The sequence below is a fragment of the Moschus berezovskii genome, chromosome 6 (assembly GCF_049115385.1).
Source record: "Moschus berezovskii isolate FMDL1 chromosome 6, NW_MosBer_1.0, whole genome shotgun sequence".
Lineage (NCBI taxonomy): Eukaryota > Metazoa > Chordata > Mammalia > Artiodactyla > Moschidae > Moschus > Moschus berezovskii.
Window position 1 is genome coordinate 117,289,041 of NC_142465.1, and position 25,290 is coordinate 117,314,330.

The 25,290-nt window shown below is 46.8% G+C and overlaps 1 protein-coding gene across 2 annotated transcripts; it reads right to left on the minus strand.

Annotated features, from left to right (window-relative positions):
- Window positions 1–1,464: 1,464 nt before the first annotated feature.
- POLDIP3 (DNA polymerase delta interacting protein 3) lies at window positions 1,465–25,148 on the minus strand. 2 transcript variants are annotated; one of them, XM_055395261.2, is made up of 9 exons: window positions 24,991–25,148; window positions 11,833–12,223; window positions 10,992–11,078; window positions 9,942–10,037; window positions 7,984–8,163; window positions 7,303–7,380; window positions 5,642–5,771; window positions 4,669–4,735; window positions 1,465–3,704 (listed from the first exon to the last, which is right to left on the minus strand). In XM_055395261.2, exons 1-9 carry the CDS (start codon window positions 25,047–25,049, stop codon window positions 3,527–3,529), a joined length of 1,266 nt encoding a protein of 421 aa, XP_055251236.1. In that variant the 5' UTR covers window positions 25,050–25,148; the 3' UTR covers window positions 1,465–3,526. The 2 variants fall into 2 exon arrangements, with proteins under 2 accessions (XP_055251236.1, XP_055251238.1); XM_055395263.2 differs by lacking the exon at window positions 10,992–11,078.
- Window positions 25,149–25,290: the final 142 nt, after the last annotated feature.

A 25,290-nucleotide genomic window follows, 5' to 3' on the forward strand; every position in this document is an offset into this window, starting at 1 on the left:
TTCAGCACTTCTTCTTCTGGGTATATACCCAAAGAGCTGAAAACAGTCTTGAAGAGATATTTGTACATGCATGTTCATAGCATTATTCACAATCCCTAAAACATGGAAGCAACCCAAGTGTCCAACAGATGGATAAGCAAAATATGGTATATACACAGTGGAGTATTATTTAGCCTTAAAAAGAAATGACAGGTGCTACAACAGGGATGAACTTTGAGGACATTATGCTAAGTGAAAGTCAATTCAGTTCAGTTGCTCAATCGTGTCCAACTCTTTGTGATCCCATGAACTGCAGCATGCTAGGCTTCCCTATCACCAGCTCCCAGAGCTTGCTCAAACTCATGTCCATTGAGTCAGTGATGCCATCCAACCATCTCATCCTCTGTCGTCCCTTTCTCCTCCCGCCTTCAATCTTTCCCAGCATCAGGGTCTTTTCCAATGAGTCAGCTCTCCCCATCAGGTGGCCAAAGTATTGGGAGTTTCAGCTTCAGCATCAGTCCTTCCAATGAATATTCAGGACTGATTTCCTTTAGGATGGACTGGTTGGATCTCCTTGCAGTCCAAGGGACTCTCAAGAGTCTTCTCCAACAGGACAGTTCAAAAGTATGAATTCTTCAGTGCTCAGTTTTCTTTATAGTCCATCTTACATCCATACAACTGATGAAAAAACCATAACTTTGACTAGATGGAACTTTGTTGGCAAAGTAATGTCTCTGCTTTTTAATATGCCATCTAGGTTATAGCTTTTCTTCCAAGGAGCAAGTGTCTTTTAAATTTCATAGCTGCAGTCACCATCTGCAGTGACTTTGGAGCTCAAGAAAGTAGTCACAGAAAGACAAACATTGTATGAGTCCACCTATGCTAGTAGTTAAAATCATGAAGACAAGAAGCAGACTAGTAGTTGCCAGACGCTTGGGGGAGGGTGGAAGGAGAATGAGGAGCTGGTGTTTAATGGAGACAGTTTCAGCTCCATAAAATGAAAAAGCTCTGGAGATGGATGGTAGTGATGGTTGTACAACTCTTGTGAATTTAATACCACTGAGTACACTTAAAAGATAGTTAGCATGATAAACTTTATGTATATTTTATCACAAAATAAAAAACCTACCAACTAATTTTTTTCTAGTACATAGTTGATCTAAGAGGTAAATTTTACCCGTAAGTGTAACTTCAAGGCGGCGACTCCCCTCTTCCTTATTAATAGACCTAACTATGTTCGAGTTGACCATGCTTATACTTGTGAGGCACTTTAGGCCCAGGAGGTACTGAGTTCCTGTGCTAGGTCCTTCCCACACAGTCATGCTCATATTCTCTCCACTGTGGAGACCGAAGTTCAGAGTCCTGTGAGGAACTGTCTGAAGGTCACAGCTGGTGAGCAGCAAAGCAGAGACAAATCTCTGCTTTCTGGTGCCAAATTCCAAGAGGCCCCTTAACATCATCTTTTAAGAAATGACAGCTCAAAAGTAGGAATAACAAATGTTTATTCAGAAATGGGTAAGTAACACAGTCTCCTCCATCCCTTAATGCCTCTTCCTCTCCTTTTGGAAAAAAAAAAGAGACAGACGGGGAATGTAGGGGAGTGGGAGGTGGAGAGGGACACAAGGACTGGCCTACCACCTTCTCTTCTGTTTCCCATAATGACACCTGTAGAACAGGGGGGCAGACTCTACCCGGCAATGGACCACACAGATACCCAGAGGACAAGGTCCAGAGAGCCACTGGGAGGATAAAGGCATACAGGCAGGGTAGTTACATTCCCTACTGAACGCAGAGTCCAAGCAGTGATCTGACTGTCTCCAGACCTGAGAAGCCAGCTCCTAGTGTCTTATGGACACTCTCTGTGGTCAAGAAGGGGAAAGCGTAGGAGGAATGTCTTCTAGCTGATGAAGAGAACTTAGTTTGCACCTATTCAAAAAGGGAACAAAAGCAGCCTTCCTCACAGTACTGGAAAGTGGACCACCATCAGGCACATTTCCTGGACTTCCCAGGCCTGGGCAACCTCAGAGCTGGAGGACTGAGCTGAGTTAAAACCCTAGGTCCTTGCTGCTTGATCTAACTCTGTGGAAATGTGAGTTTCCAGGTTTTTCTTTGCTAGACTGGCCCCAAGTAAGTCATGAGAAACTCTGTCTCAGGTCCCCCTTCCACTTTCTAGGCTTGTGCCTTTCACACTATTTACTTACAGAATCTTGCTCCCCAAGACTCACCAGCTCCGCTAGGCTGGATTCCCTCTACAGTCCCAACAAACCAGTAAGAAACTGAGGATAAACGCCCCTGGAGTAATGCTGCCCTGGTGTATTCAGGGCTGCCCCCTTTGTTCTAGAGTTGTGCCCCCAATGCCTGGAACCACACTGAGGGGACAACCTGTCCACTTGCCTGGAAAGGCTGCTCCACTCTCTCAACTCCCTCCTCACCGCCTCCTGCTCCCCTCCCATCTCTGTCAAGTTAGGAAAATGCCCCTCTGGTCAGGATGGTCAGGTCACTCACAGCAGTGGAGGCAGTGCCCCCTGGTGGCTGCTGGATATTTGCCACCTCTCAGCATCCCTGACTATCACATGAACCTGAGGCCAGGAAAAAAACATCTTGGAGCAAGCCAACATCCCCTATTCAAACAACCCCCAAGGTCCTCAGTGTCACAGAACAGGAGGCAGACCCTTTCAAAACCCAACTAGCAGAGAGCTGGCATTTGCATCAAAACCAAGTGTGACGAGTGCTAGGTTGGGTGAGAAATGGGGGGCTAACAAGGCAGCCCCGCCCAGCAGTGACACTCAGAAGGCTGTGCTGGGCCACTCGGCACAACTGAGGAGAAGGGGAAATGTAAGCTCAAGAATTTACTCTGGGTCGACTGAGACAGTAGGGTCCCCCAAACCAAGAACTAGGGTACACTCTTCCTAGCAGAGCAGTAGCCTCACCCTGCCCTTGCCACAGGGCTCTCTCCAGAAAGCACTGGTCTGGAGCCAACTGCGGGGAGAGGACAAGAAGCCCATGACCTGATACCCACCTAGGCCATCTCCACTGACCAGGAGAGTGAGTGGCAGAGCTTTTGAGCTGATGTGGTTCCTATTAGGATGGCAGGGGCTTCCATTCCCTACTTTGTTTGGGAAGTTTTAAAAAGAGAAAGGGGAGTCAACCCTCACCCTGAAGAAAGCAGTATCCTTCAAACAGCCCCTGCCCTGCCTTCTATGGGGCCACAAGAAGGCCACCCAGAGAATTTAGGGCACTGTTTCCAGATTGAAAAAAATCTATTTGGGGCTGAGTTTAGGGGGAAACACTCTGAACAACACAAGTCTACCTTGGTGATGAGGTGGAGAGAGAAGAAACGTACTACAGGAAACGTTAACATACAGAAGAGCACAAGGCAGAACACAACACAGAAAGGCGGATGCCACCCAGTGAGGAGGCTTTCTACCCCCGGTGACCCTTCCTGCACTTGGGGGCCCTCAGCCAATGGCCCATTGGTCACAACCTTTGTTTAGGGAAACAGAGCCACTCTTCTCTGCCCCCGCTTCTGGCTGTCTCGCTCCCCCGCTCAAAGTTTGATTTTGAATTCTGTGGGCTGTGTGGTCACAGAGGCCCCCGATGACTTGAAAAGCGCCTTCAGGATGGTGTCAGGATCCACTTCGGCTGGAGGGTTGGATGAGACGGCAGAATTCACTCTGCGAGGCAGCTCACTCTCCTTTTTCACTGAGGGGCTATCACTCAGCCGTCTGTAGAGAGCAAAGAAGAGTCAAAATCCTTGTCGGGTCCCCCTTCAGTGGAGAAGGGTCCCACCATTAGCTGGAGATCTATTATAAGCTAGGTACCAAACATAATGCTTTCCATACCCTTTTACCCCATTTCTTATAGCAAACCTACCATTCTTTAAATTTGCCAAAAAGTCGAGATACAGCCTGCTAAGATCTGGGGTATTAAGTTTAAGCCTCAAGGATAGCCAAACACACATCAGCGTATCACACATTCTGAGAAGTCCAGCAGATTTAACTGAGTCTAGCCCAGGGGTTCCCAAATCCACTAGGTCATAAAACCCACATTTTTCAGAATACAACTTAATCCTGGAACACAGTTTAAGAAACTTATCTAAACCACACAATTCAATATCCAGGGTTCAAACTGCAATCTTTCTAAATTTCAAAGTCTATTACAGGGCTGCCCCCCACTACACCCATGGTGGCAAGCCTAATATTCTCCCTGGGTCTCTGTCTCCTCCTCAAAAGGAACTCCTTTTACATATCAATCTAGACATTTTATGCATCTCAGGCTTCAAAAAGTCCCCAGTCCTGGGCCAGGCACTACACCGGGTCTGTAACAAAACAAGGGGGAGCACCCAGCACAGTCCCCAGAAGAGTCAATCATGAGGAGGTGGGTTTTCTGCTCATCTGACGATGAACATCCAATCATACAAACAGTGTGCTCTCCACTTTCTAAATTATAAGGCAGGGAATGAGGTTAAGTTAGCCCCTGTGGGGTCAATCTCCAGTTGAAATGATGTAACAACCCACTCTGTACAAATTTAAGCTTCCTAGTCAGCTCCCTGCTCTCAGAGCAGAGGAAATGGAATGGAGCTGTGATGCAGGCATTTCAACCCTCAGAACAGAGAGATGATCATGCCCAGTAAGCAAGCAGAAAAGCCCCACATGGTTGGTTCCCAGCACCTTTGCCTTTGGAACTTACAGCAGGATGGGCTGGTCTGAGGTGATAACGTTCCCATTCATGTGGAGGTTGCACTTCATTGGTTGCCCTGAAAAACCAAAAAAGAAAAAGTTCTGCCATGAGCCCTCAGCTCCTCACATGGAAGGACAGGGACTGCCACTTTCGTAACCAGGAGTCAAAGCACCCACTGCTGGCAGCTCTGGCTTCACAGCTAGGGCTGAGGCTGTCAGGTTTCAACAAAGCCTAAAGGCTATGAGGGTTATGAGGTCCATGAAACTTTGGTAATGACAGTGTCAAGAAGCAAACTGGCAACAGACCCTGCTTCATGCAAGAGGAGATCAAAATCCATGTAAGGGAGAAAGTACACACAGCATGAAACAACCCAAACTGGTTGTGAAGCAAGTAGAAAGGGGAAATGTTTATGGTACAAAATAAAGTGAAAAAAAATTCAAAAATGTTCAGATTTCTACTTTGTCCATGAAAGATTAACCTTACAAGTACCAGATTCCACTTTGCATTTTATGTAGTAAGTATAAAAGTGACTCAAAAAATATAGTGGAAAAAATCATTAAAGGAACTAAAATGCTACACTAAAAAATACTTATATAATGCAAAAAAGGCCACATAAAATGTAAATGGATTAAATAATACAATCAAAAGGCAAAGGCTGCGATAAGCAACAAGGATCTACTGCATAGCATAGCACAGGGAACTATTCTCAGTATCTTGTAATGACCTTTAAGGGATGAGAATCTGAAAAAGAACACATACATAACTGAATCACTGTGCTGTGCATCTGAAACTAACACAACACTGTAAATCAACCACACTTCAATTAAAAGCAAAACATCACTGCTTGTTCTTAGTACACAGGAGGCCCTGGAGAGCTTAAAGACTAGGATGTCACCCACGTGTCCCAGAGGAGGGCTCCCCCGAAGGCCTGCTGTGAGCGGCGAGCAGCATCAAGGTGAGGAGGCTGCTTTCTCTGACTTACCATCCAGACACCGGTTGTTATACTTCTTATACGCGGTGATGGCATCGTCCTTCTTCACAAACACTACCTCTGCTACCCCAGGATGGACCAGCCGAGCTCGCTTCAGGGCTCCACAAACACAAAAAAGCTCCTATGAAGAACAAGAGGGCTTGGGTTGGGGAAGAATTTCAGGTGGTTGTTCTCCCTGCCTGCAACTCACACACTTCAGACAGGGCTCTGGGTTGACAGGTGGCTTCACTATGATTGAACATGCCAAGCAGCCAAGATTTCAGGAAGGCTCCACATCAGGTAGTATTCCTGGGACATTCAGAGGCCTCAACCTGGGGCCAGATGAAGGGACGAGTTGTGCTGGGCTCATAAGCCTTGGGATCCCTGTGACTCAAGTCACCCCCAAAGTCCTCCTGCCTCAGGGCCCACTTCCTCCACAAGGGTAACAGTTATGGAATATGGTATTTCTGTCAGGAGTGCTGTGTCATGAAAAGGGATGAACATGTAGGCTCCACTGGATGTCAACATGGATGGACAAAGAGTGGTTAATATATCACCCGGGAATCAGAAACACAAATTCTGCAGTTCAATGCAGGGTGACCAACCATCCTGGTTGGCAAGATTGAGAGGTTTCAACTGAACCCATTTTCAAGGCAGTGCTTTGTACACGTGTTGTCATCATCCTTTACTCCAATCCCTCAATTCTCAGATGAAGAGACTGAAGTCAGAGAGGGAACACAGTATAGATACAGACTGCAAAGGCTAACTAACAACCATACCATTTCTTCACCTCCAACTGCCTTCACAAAGTTGTAATGAGGACAAAGGGAAGATTTGTGAAAAGGCCGTTGAAATGATTTCCAATGATAAAAGAGAAAATGGTACGTATCAGAACCAAGACACAAAACTGAATATTAAGTGTGATCCTACTTTTATTATTGTTTTTAAAGATCTACTTTAGGCCATGCTGTGCAGTATGGCCTAAAGTAGATCTTTAAAAACAATAATAAAGGGATTGAACCCAGGCCCCAGCAGTGAAAATGCTGAGTCCTAACCACTGGCCATCAGGGAATTCCTCTGGCTCTGGTTTACAGGCTATGAGGAAAAGGGGTTAACATATCTGGCCTGCCTGCTCTCCTTTGGAAGGCCTGCTTCCAAGGTTGACCCTTAACTTGCGTTTGGAATCTTTGATTCCGGGAGGGTGCTCATCACCGTAGCTGGTAAGAGTGGCAACCTGCACCTGAACTGTGCCAACAATGTGGTTCACGCCAAACACTTGATTTCCTTGTGTCTGGAATTTTGGTATGTGGCAAGCAGACGGTGCCTATGTGATTAGTCCCTGAGATAAACTCTGGGGACTGAGTCTCTAAGGCGCTTCCCTGGTTTCACATGTGTCTTACAACTGAGTGCTGGGGGAGTAAGTGCATCCTGTGTGACTCCCCAGAGGAGAGAACTCCAGAAGTTTGAGTCTGCTTTCCTCTAGCTTTCCCTCCACAAGTTGTCTCCCTCTGCTGATTTTGCTTTGCATCCTGTAATGCATCTCAGCCCTGACACAACGCTATGCTAAGTCCTGTGAGTCCTCTTAGACAATCAGCTAACCTGGGGGTAGTCTTGGGGACCCTTGGAACAGAAGTGGCTTGAGATCTGAAATTCTGGCAGGCCACAGTACTCACAACAATGTCCTCCTCGGTGACTCGAGGGTGCAGATTATTCACGGTCATCTTGGTGCCTTCCAAAGGGCTGAGGACAGGCTGCCACAGATAGAACGTTACCAGAAGTTATCAGAGAACAGAATGTTACCATAGAACAGAACGTTACCAGAGAACAGCTGTGCTTGAAAGGCAGAACTCATTTCAGCAAATGACCAGAAGGCCCAGAGGAAACCTTTATGGAAAGTTTCCTATCACAGCTGGGCCCCTCTAATCATGTCCCCATCACCTAATGCTAAGGAATGGAACTTCTCATGTTTCCCAAATATTCCAGGCCCTTTCAGGCCTGAACCCCTGCACAGAATGCCACTCATGTTTCAAGACCCATCCAGCTCAGATGGTACTTTCTCCTTAAAGCCTTCCTGTACTTCCCCAGTGGAATGAGATGTTCTTTCCTCAGTGCTCCTGGCAGCCCTGTGCTGTACCACAGACACAGTGCTGTCTGCAGCTCTGTTTTCCCTACCTGCTTGCCTGCAGACTCTCTGAGGGCGGGGGCTAAGGATCATGGTTTGCTCACTTGTAAAACAGGGGTGGCAACACCTACCTCACAGAGGCACTATGAGGACCGAACGAGACGCGCACTGCCCACCCAGCTCAGGCTGACTCCTGACCAGTGTGAACACTTCTCCTTCACCTTCACCTCACCTCTGCAGGCGGCAGCTCTTTGGGGGGCTCCTCCTTGTTCACTAATGTCCGGGACATGTTGGTCAAGGCTTTTGTCCGAACAGAGGAGGAGAGAGCAGGAGCAGTGTACGCATCATTCTGAACCACTTTGGTGAGAGGAAGGGCCTTGGACATGGAGAGCTTGGAACTGCTCACCCCGGCCTAAACAAAGAGGCAGACAGGAATCTGAGAAGCCAGGGACCCAGATACCCTAGGGGACTGACGACCCCCAATTTCAAGGCCTCCTACCTCCCCAGTTCCGTTACTGATCTAAAGCCAGAAAGGTACCAGCTGCCAGGGAAGGGATGGGAGGAGAGAAAAGCAGACTGCACATGTGCTCGCAGAAGCCACGTTCCAGTGTCACGAGCCCTTGGCAAGAAGCGTCCAGGCAGTTCCCGAACAGGAGCTACAGCTCAGCCTTACCACGTAGACTTGATAAAAACCTACAATCTGGAGTTAGTCAGAGTCCAAAAGCTTGGAGTCAAGTTCATTCTCAGATATGCTTCTATCACCATGGGCTGGCTGGGACTAGGAAGTCACTCTTAATAAGGCCCAAACTCCCGCTTTTTGGTCCCTGTTCTGGTCATATAGAGGAACCACAAGTAGCTCACCTTTGCAGCTCCCAGATGGTCAGGTGCATGCTAGCAGAGTCAGCACGTGCAAACCAGCAGAAACCATTCCCTCCCTCCCTCCCCTGCTACCCTTAACTGGGAAATTGATCCCTTAGAAATATAAACCAGTGAACTGTCTGGTTTTAATGTGTCTGGAGAAAAAAAATGCATGAGGCAGAAGTGGTTAGTGTTAGTGGTCTTGCTGACTGAGGACAGTGTCTACCAGGCATTGATTCATGGAGAAAGGAGGAATGCAGCGGCCAGAGAGACAAATGATAGAACAGAGTTAATTCACCAGCTTCTCCCAACCCAGGTGACTCAGTGTGGATCCCACACTTCTCAAGCTGTTTTCTGAGTCTCAAGAGCCAGCAGAGTGCAGTGGTTAATATGTGGCCTGGGAGCCAGATTGCTGAGGCTTAAATCCTAGATCCACTACTTACAAGCTGAGCAGATTTGTTTAACCTCTCTGTATCTAACTCCTAGTCCATACAATAGGGATAGTAACAGTACCCATCTCATAGGGTGGGGAGAAAGGGAACTCTTGAATAAGTTAACATAAACAGATTTTTCCAATTAGGGTTAGCCACTAACTGAGTTAGCTGACAGGCCCCCTGGTAACAGACACAAGCACTCTAATGACTAGAAAGGCTCAGCCCCTTTGTAACAAACTGGCATCACTCAGCTTCACATTTCAAAGTTAAGAGCTTCAAGGGTAACCAGGAAATTGGTCCACATATTCAGTGCAGTGACTAAAACTGGCGTGAGTACCCACTCGCCTATGTGTGATTTGGTTGCAAGCACTGAGCCGAGCAGTGCAGAGCTCCCTGATGTTCCCAGATATACTGCTTTCTTTCCTTCTCTGCACGGCAGAACATCCATCAAACTTTCCCTCCACACAGGCTGCACCTGGTGGAGCTTTCAGGGAAGGTTCAGTTTATTCTTGCTAACACATCAACCAATGGAATCCATATTCAAGAATGGGGCCACAGCTGATGACCACAGAAGGAAGGGAACCAGCAGAATGTCCTACCCTAAAGGAAATAAAATGTGATTCTGTCCTGTGGGATCACTCACATTTCCCCTGAAGTCGCCAAACATGGCAATTGGGAATTAGAGCCTGCACTTCACTGTCTGTCGGATCTTGAACAAGTCCACAGACATGCTAAGCCTCAGTATTTATAAAAACCAGGGGTTGCATAAATTAGTTCCAGTTCTGATAATCTTAGGACCCAAATAAGGAAATATTTCTGAATTGAAAGATCCTACTCTCCACATCTCCCATGCACCTGATCAGACACACAAAGAGTGTAAGAATGTAAGATGACATACCATGTGGTGGAGAAAGCTGCCTGAGGCTGCAAATTTCATCTGTTTAGTAGGAATGGGAGCTATAACATCATCATCATCATCCAGGTCGTATAAATTCTGAAAATAAAGAAATACATGCTAATGTAGCATGCAGCTCTCAGCAGACATTTGGAGTAAGGACAGCAGGGAGATAAGAGCTGGAGTAATTAAGCGAGGTGAAGGGAGAAGTGGATACACGTGGAGTGCCTGGGCAAACTGGCCTGGGCGAATGGGGCTCAGTTCTGGCAGGCTCCCTGTGTGTAAGAGCCAAATGAAAATGCTGTGAAATTTCAGGTACATCAGAAGTGCCTTTCTACAAGTGGGCAATATCTATTACGGATCCCTAAAATGCCTGTTTGTATCCTTTGGCTTAGAAAGTCTGTGCCGGGCAATCTGGTCTACAGAAATAAACTCAAATTGTAGAAAGAGCTTTAGCCTTCAAGATGTTCACAGAAGGATGTCTAACAGTGAAAATTACAGGAAAATGGTTGAAATTAACTAAATGTCTACTCAACGGATCAAGCAGTTATTAAAATGTTTACAGTAAATGCAAACCACAGAAAAATGCTTGAGTTATAAAGTGAAAATAGAACAATATGAAACTGGATAACAACATAATCACAACATAAACAACAGCTATTCATTAAATAAATAATAATCTCTCTCACATATACACACATACAAACAAGAAAAACACAGGAAGAACTCAGGGAAGAATTTCAACAGGGGCTCACTATGGAGAGCCACAGCTTAAGAACTACCCCCACTCCCCGCCCAGTCTTTCTGTTTTGCTAATTTTCTATAGTAAGCACACACTACTTTTACTTTAAAAAAATAAAAAGATTTTCAATTTGCCTCTCTGCTTCTATGCATTTAAGAAATTTCTTCTTAAAACTCATAAACAGCAAAAAGTGTCAACCTCCAACTCTTCAAACTGGAACCCTGGGCCAGGCCTCAGTTAACCCACTTGGAAGACCATATCAAAACACACATTTGTGTGCAGTCTCTCTCTCACACACACATACACTCCACCTGTTTGGCCTGGTGGTTATTGACGACATTGATCCTCATTCCAGCAGGATGAGCATGAATTGGTGCCATGGCCTTCTGCTGTGGAACCTAGAAACACCCAGCGGTCATAATTCATCCCACTTGGCCTACATGCATTCTCTACAAGTAGGGGATAAATGAACTTTAATATGGTGGGCATTCAGTTTTGGTCTGTGGTAAAAGGTCCTACAGAGTGCCTCATTCGTAAAGCAGGAAAGCGACAGGAAGACTCATTATCCCAGAGATCATGTAACAATGCACCTGCAGGGCTCAATGAACCTGGCTTAATAAATGTTCACTGCTTCAGTAGTTCCTATTACCAAAGTTGCTGTGAAGATTAAACGATACTGTTTCTATTCCCTTTGGGGCAGTGGCTCTGCAGGTGGCCAGGACTCTGCACTAAGAGCCAGGTCTGAGAGGGCTTCTATCCTGATGCTTCCACTGACCAGCTATGTAACTGTGCACAAAGATTCACATCTTTGAGACTTAGATACTTCTTTTATAAACTCTGGTAATAACTGGGGTTGCATGAGAAATAAATATTCAGTGTCTGCACATAGCACTAGCTCAACTAGTCTGTCCTCTACTCTCTTCCCTCTACCACTATTTCACCTGGAAAGTCACTTAATTTCTCTGGACAAATCCCCACCACCACCACCCCACCCATTTTCTTTTACACGAAACAGATGATATCTTGCCTCCACATATGGTTACTCTGCAAACAGTTGGGGGGACTGTCATTTTGCTTAAACACACCTAGTCTCTGCCTGATTCCACAGTTGCTACCAGTTTCAAGGAGTTTTTGGCAGGAGTCTCAACCTACCTGGATGGTTTTAGTGAGCTTCAGAGCAGGGGTCACTGTCCCAATGGGTGGGCTCATGAAGGCAGCGGGGGAATTCCGCTTCAAGCTGATTTTCTCCCGGGCATCAGCAACCTGGTGGGGCTTCTGGGGCACTGTGCTCTGTTGCTTGCGCGAGTTCAGCATCTCTCTGGCATCCTGCACTTTCCCTTTGATCCGGAACCGAGCATCTTTCTGCAAAAGCTTTTCCCGGGCATCCTTGACTCCCAACTTGAGGCGGGCATCTGAGAGGCCAATTTTCTGCCGGGCGTCAAACCTCTGCTGGAAGGTGGCTGTGCGTGCTGGCTGGCTAAGAAGGTTCTGTTGGATCCCAACGCGAGATCGGACACCTCCCACTCCTGGTCTGGCATTGAGCCTGCAAATAAAAACTGCAATATTAAGAAGATCTGGATATCAACAGTAGTCTGTGGTAGCAGTAGAGTCGTGGTAATACTGGGAACAAAGGAGGTCCTGGAGAAATCAGAAAGCTGCTTCCTCTTAGAGAAAACAATTAAGTCTATACAGAGACTGCTTTCATAGTTTTACGCCTTTTAAGTCTGCATGGTAAACAAAGTAAGGGAGGAGGGCCTGGTGGTTTCTATCATTAGGCAAGACTGTGCAAAATTGCACCCCAGACCAGGTGTTTTGAGACACTAGCATAGATCTAAACAATACCAAATGAAATAAGCATATTTCCCAGATATCGTAACCCCACGCAGCCAAAGAGTAACTTCAGTTTCCAAAATTCTTTCATATCCTTGCTCTCCATCAGCCCTCTCAACACTCTGTGAAGCGAGCAGGATTATGCCCATTTTACAGGGGAAGACACAGGCTGAGAGAGGGTCAATGATCAACAAAGGGCGCCCAGCTGACCTATGACAGTCTCGCGCCTCCAGGGCAGGTAGACACCCCCAACAGGCTGGGACCAAGAAAGTCAACACATGGGTCTGTCTCAGAGTCTGAAGTCTAATAAAGACATAAAGACTTGGAAGAAAAGAAAAATAATCACTCTGCCTGAACTGTTTCTATTCATAACACTGTGACTTCAAATGTGTAGGTTTTTTCCTCACGCCAACCAATTCTCCAACTCTCAAGACACCAACTGGATGTCTCACAGCCCAATTCTGACACTACCTACCTAGAGCTGGCACAGACTCCACCGGTTAAAGGCTCAGTCCCACAAGACTGCCCTCACTTCAGAGAACAATTTCAAGTCCTAGGCTTCCTGTTCATTTGACAACAGGTTATAAAATGGAGGGTTCACAGGACCCTCCCCCCAAGTTACATAATTTGCTAGGGTAACTCACAGGACTCCAGAAGACACTTTGCTTATTATTATTACCAATTTATTACAAATGATATAACTCAAGAACAGCCAAATTAAAAAAAAAAAAAAGAACAGCCAAATAGAAGAGATATATAAGGCATGGTATGGAGAAAGGGTATGGTAACACCATCTTCCTGGAACATGGATGTGTTCATCAACCCAAAATTTCTTCAAACTCAACTGTATAAGGGTTTCTATGGAAGTTCCATTACCTAGCATAATTGATCAAATCACTGGCCACAGATGATAATCGCTTAGTCTCTAGATCCTCTTTTCTCCCTGGAGGCCCAGGGCAGAGAGTGGGGGTGGAGTTGCAAGTTTCAACAAGCTAAGCAGGCCTCCATCTTTCTGGAGGTCAGTCTCTGTCCTGAAATGATCCGGGGCCCACTGAGAGCTGCCTCATTAGAGCAAAAGATGCTCCTAACACCCTTACCACTCAGGAAACTCCAAGGGTTTTAGAAACTGTATGCCAGGGACAAGGACCAAGTATATATTTACTACACTCTGAAACAACAAAAACATCAAGTTCAGAAACTTAAAATTGGAAAGGAACAAAACTCCATTAAACAAGCTCCATTCTCTTCTGGGACTCCTTTGTTGGCTCTTCAATGACTTGAGAGTAAACAGAAGAGGCCGTCAAGTACAATCCTTAAAGTCCTCCATGGGGTCTGAGGGTTTCTGCTTCACACCACCTGCCCACCCCACCACAAAGCCTCCAGCCACACATACACTCCTCCTGTGGCAGGTGCCCTGCCTGGGGACACAGACTCCCAAAGCAACATCTCCTTTTTGGAAACCTCTGATCCTTCCAGGACAGCACTCCTTTGTGCCTATTATCAACTGTTCGCGTTGTTCTTTTCTCTCCCCACCTTGGACTGGGAGGGAAGGGGCAGGTGGGGATCACTCCTGTTTCAGAGCCCTGTGCTTTGTAAGTGTTGCTCAGACCTGGCTCAGTATCAGAAATGTCTAAGGAGCTTCTTAAAAATACAGCTCTCTCTTAAAAAAAAAAAAAAAAAGCAAGAAAGAAAACAAACAAAAAGATACAGCTCTCCAAACCCCACTCCAGAGCTACTGAGTCCAAAATTTGTGTAAAGGCCTGGGCATACGCATTTTTTCACTCCACAGGTGATCCTGGAGTAGAGCAGTGCTGAGAATCTCTGACCTGGAGTTTTAAGGTAAAACCGCTGAATAAACAAGCTCCTGTATCACGTCCCACGTCACAGCCCAAGCCTCCCAGGAGGCATTCTTCATCATCAGCAAGCCTCTAGGTTTCCCTACTGCCTCGTTCTTCCTCAGCTGGAAGCTGGAGTGAGACTGTTTCTCAGCTTTTCTGCTAAGAGCAGAAGCACATCCAAAGGTGAGTCTTCCTAGCACCAGTAAAAGCAAATCTGGACCTTCATTTGTGTTATTCAAGCACAGCGGAAAAATACCTGCTGCCTCTAATAGGCCAGAGCCAGACCTAAGGCAGTGATGCACAGTACCATTTTTCCTTGAAAATTGACAAATTACTTTAGTACTTGCCAGTGGGTTTACACAAAAAACAGGTGGGAGAGTGGAAGGGGTCATTTACAGAACCGATCAGGTTAGGCTGAAGGTGGGTGGGACTGCTTGTGCATCCCTGCTCTATTTTCCCATGTAGTCTCTGGGAGACTGAGGTGCTAGAAAAAGCAAGGCCCAAAGAAATGAGGTGTTTGGGGAGACCAGTAAGCACCATCAGAGAGAGGGAAACAGCTGTGTGCAGCAGGAGCATCTATGGGGCTACCCTAGGCTTTGTAGCCTGTGAAGCCATGGGAAATAGTGAGGCTGTGCTCTGTGGTAACCACAGAAACCTGTAGCTACAGAGGGGCCCTTGGTATTTATGGAGAAACTTCGTAACAAAGCCCTGTCCCCAAGACCAACTGGCAGGTAAGGCCTCCACTAAGGTTTTTTTTTTATGCTTTCAACTCCCTGTATCTGTTGATGATGCCCATCGAAGAAAAGCAACAGGCTGTCGGTTCAGACCAGGGGCTACTACTGAAGTCTATTCATAAAATGGGGGGAAAAGATTCACATCAATATTTACAAAGCATTCCAGATGAAATTCCTCACTTGTCAAGCACTGGAAACCTCTGAAGGTAGAGGCCTTGGGTACCAAAAGGAGCACAGTGAGGAACAGGACACCAAACTATGGGATGGGGTGGAGCAGATGGGACCTACAGATCAACAAATAATCAGCATGCTCCCGCTCCAGGAGACAAAGGGCCAAAGTCTGTGGGCAGGCTTCCAGGATTTCTGGAAAGAGTAGTGTCAAAGGACATCCTAGGCAGACCAAATATAGAAAGCACCCCCAACAGCCCACGGCTTGCAGCTTCTTTACTCTTGGAGCCCTCAAAGCACTGGACAAAACTTATATCAAAGCACTTACCATGCAGCATCACAATGATTTGTTTACAAGCCTGAATCTCCCACAGGACTAAGAGCTTCTGAGGGTTGATCCTATGTTTCCTCCTCCACATCAATACTGCCCCAGGGGAATGACAAAGGCTCTAAGAGTTCTGTCAGGGACCCCACAGGCTTCTATCTTATCTTCTCCTTTTAGGCTCACCATCTCTGAGATTACCTGCCATCAGTTCCACCTTACAGGAGAGAAACCAAATCAAAGAGCACAGTCTTTCCAATAATAGATTTCAAGCTTCCCTCTTTCCTACTCTAAGCCTCAGGGGAGTTAAGATGGGAGAAAGGATGACTGCCCTGGAAGGGCTTCTCCTAGAAAAGTCTGCCTCTGCAAACGCTGTCCTCCACCATGCCCTAGGATCCTGGCCACCAATTGCTGTCCCAGCTGAGAGAGGGCACCCACAGAGCCATGACACAGGGGCCCCTCTGGCCCTTACCCCAAAAGTGGACCCACAGGATATTGTTGAACTGCAGGCGCTTCAGGAAAGGCCTTCTAGAAGAGAAAGCAGCTGGTCACTGACTGAGTGGACATTACAAAGGGAACCAAGCTACATAAACACTGACAACGAAGGCATCACTGATGACCAGGTCCACCACACAGGAGGGGTCAGACACATCCACATCCAAATCTGAGCAGGGCCTGAAGGAAGATGTCCTATCTTCATCTGTCTCCTCTCATCACCAGGGTACCCCTACCACAGGCTCCTGATATTTATAACTATGGGAGGTAGGGTGATCTTATCAGGTAATACACCATGATCTTCAGTTCAGTTCAGCTGCTCAGTCACGTCCCACACTTTGCGACCCCATGGACTGCAGCACGCCAGGCCTCCCTGTCCATCACCAGCTCCTGGAGCTTGCTCAAACTCATGTCCATCGAGTTGGTATGCCCTCCAACCATCTGATCCTCTGCCGTTCCCTTCTCCTCCTGCCTTCAATCTTTCCCAGCATCAGGGTCTTTTCCAATGAGTCAGTTCTTTGCATGAGGTGGCCAAATGATCTTCAGTTCAGTTCAGTTCAGTTGCTCAGTCGTGTCCGACTCTCCGCAACCCCATGAATCACAGCACGCCAGGCCTCCCTGTCCATTACCAACTTCCGGAGTTCACTCAAACTCATGTCCATCGAGTCAGTGATGCCATCCAGCCATCTCATTCTCTGTCGTCCCCTTCTCCTCCCGCCCCCAACCTTTCCCAGCATCAGTCTTTTCCAGTGAGTCAACTCGTCGCATGAGGTGACCAAAGTATTGCAGTTTCAGCTTTAGCATCAGTTCTTCCAATGAACACCCAGGATTGATCTCCTTTAGAATGGACTGGTTGGATCTCCTTGTTGTACAAGGGACTCTCAAGAGTCTTCTCCAACACCACAGTTCAAAAGCATCAATTCTTCGGCGATCAGCTTTCTTCACAGTCCAACTCTCACATCCATACATGACCACGGGAAAAACCATTGCCTTGACTAGACGGACCTTTGTTGGCAAAGTAACATCTCTGCTTTTTAATATACTATCAAGGTTGGTCATAACTTTCCTTCCAAGGAGTAAGCGTCTTTTAATTTCATGGCTGCAATCAGCATCTGCAGTGATTTTGGAGCCCAAACAAAGTCTGACACTGTTTCCACTGTTTTTCCATCTATTTCCCATGAAGTGATGGGACCAGATGCCATGATCTTTGTTTTCTGAATGTTGAGCTTCAAGCCAACCTTTTCACTCTCCTCTTTCACTTTCATCAAGAGACCTTTTAGTTCCTCTTCACTTTCTGCCATAAGGGTAGTGTCATCTGCATATCTGAGGTTATTGATATTTTTCCCAGCAATCTTGATTCCAGCTTGTGCTTCTTCCAGCCCAGCATTCCTCATGATGTACTCTGCATATAAGTTAAATAAGCAAGGTGACAATATACAGCCTTGACGTACTCCTTTTCCTATTTGGAACCAGTCTGTTATTCTATGTACAGTTCTGACTATTGCTTCCTGACCTGCATACAGGTTTCTCAAGAGGGAGGTCAGGTGGTCTGGGATTCCCATCTCTTTCAGAATGTTCCACAGTTTATTGTGATCCACACAGTCAAAGGCTTTGGCATAGTCAATGAAGCAGAAATAGATGTTTTTCTGGAACTCTCTTGCTTTCTCCATGATCCAGCGGATGTTGGCAATTTGATCTCTGGTGCCTCTGCCTTTTCTAAAACCTGCTTGAACATCTGGGAGTTCACGGTTCACATATTGCTGAAGTCTGGCTTGGAGAATTTTGAGCATGACTTTACTAGAGTGTGAGATGAGTGCAATTGTGCGGTAGTTTGAGCATTCTATGGCATTGCCTTTCTTCGGGATTGGAATGAAGACTGACCTTTTACAGTCCTGTGGCCAATGCTGAGTTTTCCAAATTTGCTGGCATATTGAGTGCAGCACTTTCACAGCATCATCTTTCAAGATTTGAAATAGCTCAACCGGAATTCCATCACCTCCACTAGTTTTGTTCGTAGTGATGCTTTCTAAGGCCCACTTGACTTCACATTCCAAGATGTCTGGCTCTAGGTCAGTGATCACGTTATCGTGACTATCTTGGTCGTGAAGATCTTTTTTGTACAGTTCTTCTGTGTATTCCTGCCACCTCTTCTTAATATCTTTTGCTTCTGTAAGACTCTACACATGGACATCACCAGATGGTCAACACCAAAATCAGATTGATTATATTCTTTGCAGTCAAAGATGGAGAAGCTGTATACAGTTAGCAAAAACAAGACCAGGAGCTGACTGTGGCTCAGATCATGAACTCCTTATTGCCAAATTCAGACTTAAATTGAAGAAAGTAGGGAAAACCACTAGACCATTCAGATATGACCTCAATCAAATCCCTTATGATTATACAGTCAAAGTGAGAAATAGATTGAAGGGACTAGATCTGATAGAGTGCCTGATGAACTATGGACAGACGTTCGTGACACTGTACAGGAGACAGGGACCAAGACCATCCCCATGGAAAAGAAATGCAAAAAAGCAAAATGGTTGTCTGAGGAGGCCTTACAAATAGCTGTGAAAAGAAAAGAAGCGAAAAGCAAAGGAGAAAAGGAAAGATACAAGCATCTGAATGCAGAGTTCCAAAGAATAGCAAGGAGAGACAAGAAAGCCTTCCTCAGTGATCAATGCAAAGAAATAGAGGAAAACAACAGAATAGGAAAAACAAGAGATCTCTTCAAGAAAATTAGAGATTCCAAGGGAACATTTCATGCAAGATGGGCTCAATAAAGGACAGAAATGGTGTGGACCAAATGATCTTACCATACCGTAAAACTGGGCAAATCTAGACCCCATAGCATAAATTATGCTTTCAAAAATCTAGTTACCGAATTTCACCATTCAATTAAACATTACTGCCAAAAAAGAAACAAACGAAAAGAAAAAGCTGTTGAAAGCAACTATTTTGAATAATTAGAGGAACAATGAGACTCTTGAAAACAAAATTCATATCCCTGGACAAAAAACGAGGAAAGGGGCAGATTCAAAAGTTTTCTGGTTCATTCCAATTGGGTCTGAACAGACTAGGTCTCTGCAACCTTAATTTAATCATATTCCTCAACAATTTCCCTTCTCTGATAAGCTGCAATGGCTGTTTGAAATGTTAGTATTGAGAATTCACAGGAGTTTGTGCTTGATAAGCAATGTCTACCATTGCCAATAAGGGACAACTGGCTACCACGCTTTATGTAAAGATTTTACAATGAAAGTACTCTCAACTAATTGTTTTGAGCACTTAACTGCAGATCCATAAACTCTGACTCACCTCCTTTAACCCTCACAACTCTTGAGAATTAGATTATCATCCACATTTTATAGATGGGGAAACAGATTCAAGGAGAGTAACTATTTCAAATCATAGAGCTATAATGTGATTTGAACTTCACTACACCTGATCACTGGAAAAGACTCTGATGCTAGGAAAGGTTGGGGGCGGGAGGAGAAGGGGACGACAGAAAATGAGATGGCTGGATGGTATCACCGACTCTGTGGACATGAGTTTGAGTGAACTCCGGGAGTTGGTGATGGACAGGGAGGCCTGGCGTGCTGTGATTCATGGGGTTGCGGAGAGTCGGACACAACTGAGCGACTGAACTGAACACCTAATCAAGGATTTCTCTGGTGGCTCAGTCAGTAAAGAATCCACCTACAATGCAGGAGATGCTAATTTGATCCCTGGGTCCCCTGGAAAAGGAAATGGCAACCCACTCCAGTATTCTTGCCTGGGAAATCCAAAGGACAGAGGAGCCTGGTGGGCTACAGTCCTTGGGGTCCCAAGAATCGGACACAACTTAGCGACAAAACCACCACCACCACCACCATACCTAGTTAAAATACCAATAAATCAAGCATGGGTCAAAAACAAAGAACAAGACTACAAAAGTTACGGAAGGGTGAATACTGTCCTTAAACTAAGAAAAAAATGAGGACTCCAGTTACATCCAGGGACACAGGGCACCCTCTAGTGACCAGAGGGTGTATATTGTCACCTTGCTTATTTAACTTATATGCAGAGTACATCATGAGGAACGCTGGGCTGGAAGAAGCACAAGCTGGAATCAAGATTGCCGGGAGAAATATCAATAACCTCAGATATGCAGATGACACTACCCTTATGGCAGAAAGTGAAGAGGAACTCAAAAGCCTCTTGATGAAAGTGAAAGAGGAGAGTGAAAAGGTTGGCTTGAAGCTCAACATTCAGAAAACAAAGATCATGGCATCTGGTCCCATCACTTCATGGGAAATAGATGGAAAAACAGTGGAAACAGTGTCAGACTTCATTTTTTGGGGCTCCAAAATCACTGCAGATGCTGACTGCAGCCATGAAATTAAAAGACGCTTGCTCCTTGGAAGGAAAGTTATGACCCACCTTGATAGTATATTAAAAAGCAGAGACATTACTTTGCCAACCAAGGTCCGTCTAGTCAAGGCAATGGTTTTTCCCGTGGTCATGTATGGATGTGAGAGTTGGACTGTGAAGAAAGCAGATTGCCGAAGAATCAATGCTTTTGAACTGTGGTGTTGGAGAAGACTCTTGAGAATCCCTTATACTGCAAGGAGATCCAACCAGTCCATTCTAGAGGAGATCAATCCTGGATGTTCATTGGAGGGATTGATGCTAAAGCTGAAGCTCCAATACTTTGGCCACCTCATGCGACGAGTTGACTCACTGGAAAAGACTCTGATGCTGGGAAAGGTTGGGGGCGGGAGGAGAAGGGGACGACAGAGAATGAGATGGCTGGATGGCATCACCGACTCTGTGGACATGAGTTTGAGTGTACTCCGGGAGTTGGTGATGGACAGGGAGGCCTGGCGTGCTGTGATTCATGGGGTCGCGGAGAGTCGGACACGACTGAGCGACTGAACTGAACTGAACTGAAGGATGGTGGACTCACCAGAGACCCACACACCATACCACTTACCTGGCAAGAAATACCACCATGATGGCCCATGTTGGTATTTTTATCTACTTGAACAGCACAAAAGGTAAATTTTCAGGAGGGAGGTGATACAGTTGTGGATGTAGGAGCCTACGTAAGCTACTTTCCCTCAATTACATATATTTGGTTCCCTGGTTGCATCACTTCTCAACTCCTTTCATGAGCAGCTTTAGGGGGTTTCGGTGTTCAGGATTTTTTAAATCACTGCTCCTCTCCCTGCATGAGAAGACAGCTATTCATCCCAGCAGGCAGTGGTACTGCTTATATGGCAGGCATTACCCATCAGGAACTTTTCAAGTAAACACTCCTGCTAGGAGCAGGTCTCTAAAACATAGAACCAATTCTATTCCCCTCCTGGCTCCAATAACTGCTAAGGACTCCCTAAAAAAAGGTCAACCCCTCAGTGGAACCCCCAGTCTGTCTCCCACTGACTGCAGCCTCCCTTCCCATTGCAGACTATCTGATGCTCCTGAACACATTCTGGGGTTTTGTCCTCAGTAAACGTTTGGGAGGGGAAGAGAGGAGGGTTTTTACTGCCCTGCCTCATGATACCTGTAACAGTGCAACTGTGCACTGCTTCCAGGCGCTCACCAGGTACTCTACCAGGTCCTAGGAAGAGTGGTGTGGGCAAGAGAGCAGACACTCACTGGAGCCTGAGCCCTCTCCCCCACCACCCCACCCCCTCCACTGGAGCCTGGCAGACACATGACCAGGGAAGGTCTGTCTGGGGCTAGGAATGCCTCATCTGCTTGGATCTGCCTGTGGTGGGCACAGTGGCCCCTGACTCTGGACAGATGTCCAGTCCAAAGGATTTGGAGGGACCCTGAATTGTTCAAAGTGGATTTCAACCCATGGAGTCTCTGGGTTAGAATGTGTGTGTTGAGTTCATCTTAGAAAACAGAGTTTAGTTCTAACAATTACTGAGGGTCAATTCTGAACTATGTGCTTTAGAGACACAAGGAAAAACAAGACAGGATCCCCTTACCTTTGTGCAAATGTTTCATTTTAAATTCTAATTCTTCCGTTCCAAGCTAACGTAACAACTCATTTCCTTCCTCTTTGTTTTAGGTCTAATTTCTTTTACCTTATTTCAATAAGGAAACCAGCAGAGAGTATGGGAGCAGAGCCCTGGTCTCAACTGGAAAATTCCCTAACCTCCTCTCCCCACAGCTCCGAGGATTCTCCACATATGTATCTAGCTCAGAGTCACTCACCTCCAGCACACTCTAGGCCCAACTTCCCCACTAAGACTGCCAGTCACCATTTACCTGCACGGAAGCAGTGACAGCTATCCTCTGAGGGCTGAACTAAGCAAACCAAAGAGGAGGGTGACTTGACTAACCAATTACATCCAAAGGAAGAAACTGACAAGAGAGGCAGGCCCACACTGCAGCTGGTACCCAGTGCTACCCTGGGGAGACTCATCTATGGGTCTTGAACTGAAACCACTAGAGACACACTGTGTTGGGGGAAGGACAGCACCTAACCACAGCCTGGATGAAGTATCATAAAATAATTCCCCACTTTCTCAAATCTCATATTATTCAAAGAACTTTCTGATAATTGAGGGCCAAATAATAATGATGGTAATGACACCTTTCTTGACTTATACAGTACAAGGAACACAAAACACAATGGCTGTTCTGAAAACCAAGCACATTCCACGACTTTTTAGGAGTTATTTACACTTGCAGAGGCTCAGTCCTTTGTTATTTCCTTTAAGAAGAGAAAAGAAGTTTTCTGAGATAGTCATAGGCTCTTCCTAAATTGCTAAGCACAAAGTTCTCTCTGTGACATCCCGACACTACACCGAGGTGCCAGTAAAGAGCAAGTAGAACAGCATTTACTTACTGTAGGAAATGTCATTTGTTCAGCCCTTTCACAGTTCTTGACAAGAACCCTAACCCCCTCACCCCCTATCTAGTTTTTCTCTGTTGGCTGTGCAAGCAAAATGGAGTTTCCAGTAAGGTTTAATTCAAACCCAGCATGTGGTCCAGTTTCTTTCACACTGTCTCTTTGCCTGCATTTCCCCCAATTCAATCTTTATATAATAGCAACGCAATATTATCACACTGAAGACTGGATATTTCCTTAAAAGCCTTCGTTAACAATAATGATGAGAGCTAACATCTACTGGGCACTTAGTACCTATTAGATGTTTTCTGAAGTACTTTAGATACATTAATTCACTTAGTCCTGACGATACCCAATAAATATTACCCATGTTTTACAGACCAGAAAAGAGAGACATGGCATGGTTAAGTAACTCTTACATGGCAAGTGCGACTGAAACTTGGCAGTCTGACTCTAGGACCCCCGAGAGGAGGGATTTGGGTTTCTACTCCTTTAAAGCCATCTGCTGAACACTTACTATCTGGTACAAAGTTTAAAACATACACTCTTACATCCTCATATTTATTCTTCTCAACCACCTACCTGGAACCATTATTACAAAGGAGGAAACTGCCTAAATCAGAGGTCATCAGGCCACAGAAGCACAGAAGCCCACAATGGGGCCTGCCAAGGGACCAGGTCTGCCTGGCTGCAGAGTCTGCTCTTGTCGTGGATCCACACGTCCTCCCTTTCCTGCAGTCCCACCCAAGGCCCAACACAAGACACTGCACACACCAACACCAACTGCAGGCACAGGCTGCCTATGTCTATGCCTATGTCTATCGGGTCGCCAAAAATTGCACACGACTGAGCACACAACACAACCACAACAAGGATACAGGAAATTAATGCTGCATGCCTATTATGAACCAGAAACCTCTTGAAGGACTGGCTGGGGAATCAGGAAGGGGCGGGAGCAGTTGTGATGGATCTGTGTGTACAGGTTGAGGGTGAGGGATACCTTTCACACAGTGAAAAGAATCCATTTTCCAGCCACAATAAACATCTGCCAAGCGAACGACTGTCGGAGAAAACAACATCCTTCTTTACAGCCTGGCTTCTCCAGGACATCTGAACTAATCTAAAGCGTGCTAGAAAACCACTGGCCCAGGTTTCCCATCTCTTTCACACAGATGAACTGGAGCCCCTATAGAGTCTGGAAATGACTACCAATATTTTGAGGGTCCAGAGGAAGTTTGGGTCACAGAACTGCAAACCAGCTCCGCGACTCTTCACCCCAACACTGAACAGGGTTCTCTGAGAGTTATCAAGAAACGGCCGGCCTCCCGCCCCGTCCCCCGAGTTTGTCTTGCCCACGCCTGAGGCTAACTCTCAGAGCGCACTCGGCCCCACTCTGAGCTCTACGCGGCCGCGGGCAAATTCCACCTCAAACCCCTCATTTGGAAAACATTAATAGCTGCTGACAGGCCTGCGCGCCGGCGGCAAAGAGCCCCCGAGAACCTGAAATGCCTCACAAAGGGCCGCGCGTGTGAACAGCGGGGAACCGGACGAAGGATTTGGAAATTTTAAAGGTCTGACTTTGGGTCGCGGTTTCGGCAGGAACAGACCCGGAGAGTCTGAGCAAGTCACTTCCCCGAGAAACTCCAGTCGTCCTAACTCGAAGGCCGCGCTGAAACCTTAGCGCCGCGCCCGTCTCCTCAGAGGAGGAGGGGGCTGCGCCGGGGAGACCCTCCGGACTCCAGGCAGGCCGCGGGGCAGCGTGTCCCGTCCGCGGCCGCTGCTCCGCCCCCAGAGGGCCGCCTCTCGGGCCGCTCGCACAGGCCCAGCAGTCCTGCCCCTTCATCGGCGGCGGCCCCACCAGCCGCCTCCGGCCAGCCGGAGCGACGGCGCCTGCGGCCAGTGGGCGGCCGGGCGACCTGGCCCGCGGCGGCGGCGGCGGCCGGGCCAATGAGGAGCGCGGCTGAGGTAGGGGGCGGGCGCAGGCCTGCCCTCCGCGTCGCTCCCGGGCCGCTCCCTCCTCCGCCCTAAGCCCCGCTAAGACGAGAACCCTGAAACCCGAAGGGAGAAAAGGCCACTCACCGCCCCTTCGCTGCAGCTCCTCGCTTTCGGATGAGCTCGTCCAGAGAGATGTCGGCCATCTTGCACCGCCGAGCGAGCCAAGACCAGATTAGGTTCCCTCAGCCTGCGAGCCCGCCCCTTCGGCCGCTGTGGAGCGACTAGCGGCTTCCGGCGTTCGGCGGATGAACTCTCGCGACAGTTCAGATTGAGAAAGGAACCGGAAGGGGCGGGGCTCTTCCCGTGAACCTTTGCGAACCGGTTGCTTATCTGCATATTGTGGCCCTAAGGTTCCCCCTCTCTCAAAACAAAAAAATAGTAAAA